Raw genomic sequence first — 9,620 nt, forward strand, 5'->3', positions numbered from 1 at the left:
CCTTGGCTCCAGAGACTCATCCCCCCTCTCTGCCCCCTCCTGGCAGGGAGTTGCCGAGGGCCAGGAGGTCTCCCCTCAGCCTCCTCTTCTCCAGACTGAACCCCCCCAGTTCCCCCAGCCGCTCCCCAGCAGACCTGTGCTCCAGACCCTGCCCCAGCTCCGTTGCCCTTCTCTGGCCACGCTCGAGTCATTCAATGGCCTTTTTGGGGTGAGGGGCCCAAAACTGAACCCAGGAATCGAGGGGCGGCCTCCCCAGTGCCGAGCCCAGGGCTCAGATCCTTTCCCTGTCCCTGCTGGCCACGCCAGTGCTGACACAAGCCAGGATGCCGTTGCCCTCCTTGGCCCCCTGGGCACACTGCTGGCTCCAGTTCAGCCGGCTGTCAATCAACACCCCCAGGTCCCTCTGGCAAAGAAATGGTCCCTTATCTAGTTGCTGCTGAAGCACAGGGCAGCAGTTGACCAAAAGTTGAGTTTACTGCAGAAAATAAGGGATCCCTATATATCCCAGAGTCATAGTTAAAATAAAAAAAATAATAATAATAAAGCAGACTATGGCAATTCATTAATCCAAGCGACCTGGTAAAACCCTGCAAAGACTCCAAACCCCGGTGCTGCCCACTCCGTTTTTCAGTGGCCAGAACCACCCCCAGCCGTCCTTACCCCAACGCATGTGGCTACTCGGTGGGAGAAATAAAGACGACACAAGCTCTGCAAGCCAAAACACAATCAAACCGACAGCTCCGGAGACTGACGTGCTTTTGCAAGGCAGAGGACTCCAATCCACCCAGCATCTGCAAAGGCCATGTCTTGGAAGGAAGGATGCAGGATGGATGGTCCCATCCACCGACTCGCAGCACGATTTCAACACTTTGTTCTGTCCTTGGTTAACGCGCATTTTCTGCCCACTCCTGACTGGGGGGGGAATACAGTGAACACTGATGGGGGATTTTATAAATCAGGGTTTACTTCTTAATGCAGGGTTTACTTCTTGGAGAGAGTAAAACAAAAGGTGTTTCTATGTATGCCAATAATAATTGAAAAACTTTAAAGAAACACATGCAAGTCGAGTAGCATTCTTAGAATAGATATGTAATTATGTATTTTATAAACTCGCTTCCTGGGGTCTGATAAAATATCATTTTGAAAATAATTTCCATACGATTTGCAAACCAAATACGATAACCTTCTGTGCAAAATTGGTAAAAAATTGAAGTACTAAAAAGACTGGCAATTACCACAAAAATGTGGATGGGAGTCTCTTGCGGAAAAAAAGAAAAATAAAAATGCCTTTTCACCACTTGCATATGCAAGGAGAATACAAAACATCTTGCCAGATACCTCCCCTCAAACCCAACTCATATCAGAGGCTGTCTAAACATGAGAATCCAACAATATATTATCAAGTTCCACATATAAATTCTGCACATATAAATAAAGGAAGGCTTAAAAATAAATGCTGTATCACCCCTTCCAGACAGGGACACTCTCTTGGTCACAACAAAAACACACTGCAGACCTCCTGCTATAGAACCAGGCCCATAAAGCAGAATGTATCCAAGCAAAATTAAAATCTTACACTACCTGTATTTAAAATACCCAGGAGTAATTACTGGCCAGTAGTTCTCTGACAGTTAAGAGCAGCGAGCACCCGCTCGCTGATTTTACATCCACCCAGATCTCCTGCCTGACCCTGACCGGTGCTTTTCCCCAACAGCCCCACTGACAAAATCAACACAAGCAGTGGTGCAATTCACAGCAGTCTTGTTTAAAAGAAGCCAAACTCCACGGGCAACGAGTCCAAGGGGCTGCGGCTCCCACGGAGTTGCATGCCGGAGCTTAAACAGGGCAATGCAAGAAGTTATGGTGTCTTAGGCTATTTAAAAAAAAAAAAAAAAACAACAAACAAACAAAAAAACAACACTCAACAACAAACACAACTTTCCAGAGCACTAAAACTGAATGGAAATTTAATAGGGAGGTGATAAAAAGGCTAATTTTCAAACGCAGCCCTGCCAAGCCTCCTGTATTTTGCTGCAGAATCACCCATCTGAGACTACCAAAACTATCCCCCTGCTCGCAGGCAATTAATCTGCCAAAAATATTGCGAGTCTCAGAGAGCCGTAACACGAGAGCGAGCGCGCAGACCGAGGTGCTGGCTGACAAAAAAAAATAAAATCTATAAACAGGTAAAATGAAGATAAATCAATTTTCCACCCTGAATCCCTGATGCGAAAATAGAGATTTTTATGAAAAAAGCAGCCATGTGGTTGCTTTCTTGATAAGATGTTTTGGTTGAACGGCGCTTTTTTTTTTTTTTTTTTTTTTTTTGATTCAGCAGCATCATAAGCTTTGTTACTGCTTGAGATGCACTTTTCAGAGCTGGTCCCAAAGCATTTCCTGACGGGTGACAGCCCCGCTCACTTTGAAGCTGCCTCAGGCCTCCGGGCAGGCAGGTTTCAGAGGGATCTTTGATTTCAGCCGCACCAAACCTCACGAGCTGCTGGTCAGCTTTGTTGGAGCAGATGGAGGAGATGGTTTGAGAATGAAACGTTCTCCAAGGAAGCTCCTTGGAAGCGTTTAGTCTACCTTTATCCTGCTCTTTTCTGCCCGTGCACGAACATGCTATTTCCTTCCACCCAAACACGCAGCATGCCAAGAGCTGCTGCATCCAGAGCCAGCTGCTTTGGGTCTTAAAAAAAAACCTCATTAAATAAGCCTGGATAAGAAAAGTTTGGGAAGGTGGAATTAATCCAACACTACTAACAGGCGCTGAGACACATGGACTTGTGTCTGGGGTGGCTGGAGAAGGCAGCCAGCCCGGGGCAGGTCCATCTCCTCACTCTGATCAGCACCGTGCGCCGTGACAAATCCCCTAAAAAGCATCAGGGTGTCCTCAAGGCAGGAGGTGCTCCCTTCCTGCCTCAGTCGGTGCTACATTAAAACATTACTATCAACTTTTGTCGACGAGGTCTGTATCAATCCGGGGTCTCTCACTTGGCTCTTCCAACGAGGAGCCACCAGCATCTTCCCCGCACGTCCACCAACAACATTCAATGGGGCACCAATCTACCACGGCGTGAGCAACGCCGGAGCAAAGAGGACAACTGGTGAGGGGAGAGAACACAATAGCAGGAGAATAAATACTTTCCATACCTCGTGAGGCACTGAATATTCAACCTCATAGTAACAGAACTGATATTAAATCATCATTGTTTTGGGGGTTTTTTTGGGGTGTTACCAAAATATCTGGATACTTAACCCAGTCTGGGTGTTCTTAAGCACTTTTTTTTTTTTCTTTCTACTTCACATGGCAAAGGCTAGACAGAGGTTGCTTAATTTAAAAGAAAAATGGTTTATAACATGGCTTTAATGTGTGACTGCATCTGAGAGGGTGCAACTGTGTGAAGTTAGAGTTTTCTAAGACGCAGCCTGACCTACACCTTCCCTGCAACCAGCACAGGCTAAACTTCAACTTTTATTTTTCAATCTTCTCATGAAATTGGATGCAGCTACTGAATAAACAATAGAGAATCAGAACCTTTCTTATTTCTGGAAGGACATCACCCATCTGCAGACATGGGGACTCCAGTGAACCCCCCTTCCCCAGCTCCCACCTGTCCTATGCAGTTACAAGAGGGAGGTGTTTAATTCACCACCTTGAAAAAAAGAAAAAAAAAAAATCCTTGCAAGGTATTCTATCATTCAACATCACATACAAATACGCTGACTGTGAGGGGTGGTAATCTCAGCTAATTATGGACAGACCCTCAGCTCTCACTCCTCAGCTTGTTTCTCAGCAGAGAAAGATGACGGGACACGGCAGAAGAGGGAACAGAGAGCAGCCTTGGCTCAACCAGCAAAAGTGGAAATGGAAAAGCAGAGCGGAGGGGGAATAAAGCATCACACTTGCACAGGTCTTGAAAGTTCCTGATCTAAAATAACCTGTTAACAGGGTACCCTGGGCAAAGACAGGGGACACAGCTGTAGCAGAGGTTGACAAGAGTCTTTGGCTTTGGACACGATGCTATCAAATAGAGTTAGACCTGGGAAAAGGCAGCTTCTTCCTGTTTAACTTTTGTTTTCTGCAGCACTGCAATGCTCTTGTTCCAACAGCACCCAAGAACCCAGGTGCACAGTGAGACTCCCTCGAGCTTTCACTGCCCCCCTCTCCAGCCGTTCACTCTGGTGCATACTGTCCGCTTTTTGGTTGTCTCTGTCCTCATATTTGGTTTTCCTTTCCTTCTACCAACCTCTGTGGATCTCAAACACTCGCGTCAGGACCCCATGTGAAAGTACAATGGAGATTTGCTGATTTTAATGTCACATTCCTAGCCAGCCATTCGAAATAAAGTCATAATCTTTTCTGCTGTTGATGCAGTTTTGCCACACCCTAATATTAGGAAGGATTTCTGTGCAGAAGGGGCTGTTGGGCGTTGGAATGGGCTGCCCAGGGCAGGGGGGAGTCCCCGGGATCCCTGGAGGGGTTGAAGAGTCGGGCTGAGCCAGCGCTGAGGGATCTGGGGGAGTTGGGAATGGTCAGGGGGAGGGTCATGGTTGGGATGGAGGAGCTTCAAGGGCTTTTCCAACCCAGATGATTCTGAGATTCTGTGACTGTCAAACCAACAGCCTGGACAAATCGTGGCCCCGGCCCCTCCCATCCCCAGGATCCTGTTGCATTCATCTTTACCACCCTACACCGCTCTAACCCTCAGCAGAAGACAAAACCAACTTGCGGAGGCACGGTGACCAGCGGCAGGGCTGCCACGGGGCACGGCGGGGGCTCACCTGTGGCCGAGGATGGCCGGTGACCAGGCAGGTCAGCTCCAGTGTCTCTCCCTCGCGGATGGTGTAGACCCTCTCCGAGTAGCGCTCCTCCTCGATGTTGCACGCCAGGCCCGAGTGCACGATCCGCACGGTTGGGGGGGCTGCAAGACCCAGAGAGAGAAACTAGGTGAGCACCATCGCCCGCACCCCCGGGGTCTGCTCCGCAGCAGCCTGGGACCCCGGCACACCCCAGCAGGGAGAACCGAGGCTGGAGGGGGGTATTTTCACCACGGAGGATGCCTCTGCTTACTCAGTGTGTGCATATCTGGCACCAGCAGGGGTTGCCACGGTGTTTATTTACACCCAGCAATGCCCTGAACAAGACCTTCGCCAATTCATTTGCATTCCGGTTATTTTTGTTTCCATTTCCAAATGAACTCTGCATTTTATTTTTTTTTATTATTATTATTATTATATATATTTCTAAATGCACTATCATGTTCATTATGCAAAGGAGAAGCCTTAATTAAACCATTAAAATTAAGCAGGAGAAACAGAGGGACTGATGCTGCTTCCTTTCAAAATCGATACCAAACCCCTGTTGCTGTCAGAGGGATTTGGACCAGAATTGAAGTTCAAGCAGAACCCTTACTTTACTTTCCTTGTACCTGCAACCTGTACAACAGGAAGTTCTGCTGGTTTACATGTCGTACAGGCAGGAAAACTGCAATACTGTTGCTCATACCACACGTCCAAATCACAGCTCTGTTTCAGCAAGTCTCCAAAGCATGTTCCCGGCTCTACGATTTTCTTTATTTCTGAACTGCGAAATTCACAACTATTAACATTTTCAGAGAGTGGATCGATAGGATAAGAAAGCTGAGTTACAGTCCTAACTGCCAAATAAAATAACATAAAGTAAACAGCAGAAGAGATAAAATGTAATTCTGGTGAGTTTTAAAGAGCCACTATTTCACCCCCTCTGCTCGTCAGCGTGCTGTTCCTGTTCAGTAGAAGCGGATGTGCCATCAAGTCCCAACTGAAGTCTTAAATCACAACCAGCAAAGCAGAACAATTAGAGCTGAGCCCAACAGGGCTTGAAGCCATCGAGCCCCCAGCGCCGTTCCCCGTGGACAAGAGCTGGGACGTCATCCGTGTGCTCCCCCCATGTCCCCTGCAACAGCGACAACAACCAGCCCCCTCAAGACTGCAGTTCCCTTTTCAGGCTCCGTACTGCACACGTTGCCAGTTTACTGTTGCTCTGATTGATTTGAAATTGCTTGGCTAACCCCCACGTCAAGCGCCTGTGGGATTCCGGGGGTGCATTGCTCTGGCACCCCTGCAGAAGCTCCCCATCAAAAATACCATTACAGGTCCGACCCGCACACGGCACCCAGCTGACACAGCCTGTTCTGTTATCAAGTGCCGCACAATACCTAGAATTGATACAAGCCTGCTAATAATTCAAATTTCTGACCCTTGCTCTCCAGAGGCTAGAGAAAAAATGAGACTCAAGCAAAGGACCCTGAACAGGACAGTGTCAGGTCAACCAAATGAACAGGAAGAGAATAATTATTTCAGGCTGTAATGACTAAGCCTGGTATTCCCAGTTACCTTGCATTGCGCCGGTCCATCTCAGTCTACTATATTTAGATCATTTTTCAATGTGTTTGGCCTCGGTTAACCTCTTCAGCAAGTGTTTAAGAAACCTGGCGGCAGCGGAGCCTCTCTGCAGAGCACCAGCAGAAGAGCTCGGGCAGGGAATGGATGGCTCCCGCGCTCCTGATGCGCTCACAGGTCTAACGGGAGAAGGTGACAGAGGTCTGGAGGGCCACCAGGATCAGCCCAGACAACACCTTGGTGGGGCCACTCAAGATTAACCAAGCCCCTGAGTTTACAGCCTCCCATCGGGTGGGGGTGGCCCAGCAGCTCCAGCCTCAGCAACTAACTCCTTAAGTCCAGCAAAGCCTCCAGCAAGTTCTGCTCGCTGAGCCACCCAACGCCAAGCATCACAGACCTGCCAGCTCGCCCCCTTGGATCTTCTGCAGGCAGCCCCTCCTCAGCAAAGATGAATACGGGTGAGAGACCGACGTGCCCCTGCTCTCGGCAGTTTTACGAGGCCACCAAAAATCGCCCCTTAGCATCAGCTACTTCCGAGCACAACACGACGACTCGATGCATCCACAGTGCTCAGCCTATGGCCACGTTTAACCGAAGTATATCTCCCTGCCTCCCTACGCGGGAGCTGCCTCAGCTTTGCTCCCCTACTGCTCAGGAGAACTGTCTGGCAGCCCCAGCACCCTCCCTGTACACGTACACAGCTGGCGCTTCGCAAGGCTAAAGATGTTATTTACTGTTTAAAAGAAACAAATCGAACCTCTCCACCTCTATATAGAGGAGAACCAGGCTGCACTTCCCATGGAGCTCACTGTCCCTTCCGCAAGGACAGAGATGTCCTTGTTTACGAGTCAGTCTCACGTGTCACATACTGACCTTAAAACAATGTTAATTCTTAATTATTATTTTTTCTAAAGGAGAACAGCAGCACTAATGCTCGGCATACTGCAGCTTTCCCTGGGCTAGGAGAGCTGCCCCCGCCTCCACACGCCTCAAGGGTTCAGTGTCCAGGGCCATGGAGCATCCTCCTTGTTCTGCCATGTGCAGCCACTGTACAACAGGGCTCTGGGCCATGACTGAGGCTTTTATAATCTCCCACAATACAGATAATAAAACACCAAAATGCTAAAGCAGTGCCGTGGAAGAGAAAGGTAAAACAAGGTTCAGCACAGATCATGAGACTTCTGATAAAATTAGAAGAGTCAGCAACATTATGCCAACATCCTGCTGCCTTTTAAATCCATATTACATTAATATTACATTTTCATTCATATTATATTCATACAACTTCAAATTACATTAGAAGTGTCCTTCATTTTAGTGTCTATGCCACTGCTGCATATCCATTAGGTTCTGGAAGGCAATACAGAAAAAGAAAAAAACACCCCCCGATGTATTATTATAGCAAAAGAATACATTGCTTTAAGAGGCGATCAAACAAATAAAGGAAAATAAAAAAATATTCTAAATACTTTAAGTTTTAAAGTCTTATGGTTCAGAAGACATTGCATAATTATGAAATGTCACCTCCCTCTCTACCGCAGGAATATTCATTACAGCTACTTCTGAAATATGCCTCCAAGGATTTAATACCAGACGAGACATTAAAGTAATATACACTCGGCATTTATTCAGTCTGTGGCACTTTAGAAGAATTTGTCTTGTGATTATACACAGTAAATATTGCACGAAAGAATCCATCACGGTGCCGTTCCCAGCAACGCGCACACCCGGCGCAAGGAAAGCCAAGTGTCGGGTCAGAAGGAAAGGCCATAACAACAAAGCCAAGAATGACCCTGCTGCAAAGACCTCGTGTGGCGCCATGAGATTTCTTCCTTCAGATGAAAAATGGTGCCAGCCTGACCTTTCACCAGATTTCATTATTTATTGACGTTACATAGGTCCCCTTTATTGGCTGCTCTTTTCCAGCAATTTCTATTCCTTTCCCTTCTCTGTCTCTTGCACACACATACACGCCCACACAAGTGATTTGGTTTCAACTTGCAACAAGTTTCCCCAGACAGTGGAAAAAAAAAAATAATAAAGTAATAAATTTTCTGCGAAGACAAAATTAGAAGTGTCCGACGTTGAATATGTATGCAGGTATCTAGACACTCCTAATAGAGAGAAAAAAAAAGATGCTGTGATGAGTACTAGCTACCTTTGAAGGGAAACATGCAGAATAAAATGTATTTTCTAAAAGCAGTGCAGAAGTTTAAAAAAAAAAAAGGTTGGGTTGTGGTTTTTTTGTTTTGTTTTGGTTTTTTTTGTTGTTTGTTTTTAAACAAACCAAGCCGGTCACCCAGAAAAAGCAAATAAACAAGTGAGAGTTAGCATCATGCTCAGCAATGAGATGCCTCATGACTGACGGGATGTTTGCGTAGCCGTGCTGCAAATCAGAGACCTTGGACAAGTGGTGGAATGCTCCAGTCTGCCTTTCTGTTTAACGCGCTGGCAACTCTCTTGTCCTTAACCACGAGTTTTACAACAATTGGTGTTTTTCTATAAAAGCTCAGCTGCTGTGATCTTCTTAACAAATGACCGTTTCATACCTTATTCAAATAAAAGGTCTTAATCTGTGTGATTGTAGTTTCCTAACTGCTCAAAATAGAAGATGCACAAAATCTAAAAAGTATTTATTCATGATTTCCAAGTTAATATCAGAAGTTTCTAGGGCACAAGATATTTGTTTACATGCGACTTTGTGACACCATCCAATTAAAAAAAACCAAACCAAAACAAACAAACAAAAAAAAACACCACCACCACATATCAAAAGGTAAATTATATTTTTTATAAGAGGGTTGAACCTCCACAATAAGCACCCTCAGCTTCTCGGTCTCCCAGTGACAGCCAGAAGGCAAAGCTTTTCTCCTCCTCTTTTCCAACACATCCCCAGCCACCTCCATCTTCTGATATGTATAGATTCATCCTGGATCTACACGCATGGATTTGCTCCTATCAGACCAAAAAAAAACCCCAAAGAAATTGCACAAAAACCTTTGTGAGAGTTTGTTCTCTCGCTTCACCAGCACAAAACGGGGGCCCTGCCAGCTTCAGGCAGCCTCCAGCAGGTCACTGCAATTAGCAGGAGCAGAGGATGCCTGCTTACAAGATGCAACAGCATCATTCCAAATCACTTTAAATAAGAAAGAAGGCCTTAAAAGAGACAAAGATCTCAAGTCCGAAGAGTTATCACCGCCTTTTCCCCACCCCTCTCCGAAGCGCAGCCTATCTGC

General features: G+C 46.5%; 1 protein-coding gene across 1 annotated transcript in view; it reads right to left on the bottom strand.

The window, feature by feature from the left end:
• MDGA2 (MAM domain containing glycosylphosphatidylinositol anchor 2) overlaps nt 1-9,620 on the bottom strand; it is a 384,757-nt gene that overhangs the window by 245,450 nt on the left and 129,687 nt on the right. The window contains exon 3 of the mRNA XM_026849164.1: nt 4,786-4,925. Within this exon, the coding sequence (XP_026704965.1) occupies nt 4,786-4,925 (140 nt within the window). The remainder of the gene's footprint in view (nt 1-4,785; nt 4,926-9,620) is intronic.

This window comes from Athene cunicularia (genome assembly GCF_003259725.1).
Source record: "Athene cunicularia isolate RWA chromosome 5 unlocalized genomic scaffold, athCun1 chr5_part1, whole genome shotgun sequence".
Lineage (NCBI taxonomy): Eukaryota > Metazoa > Chordata > Aves > Strigiformes > Strigidae > Athene > Athene cunicularia.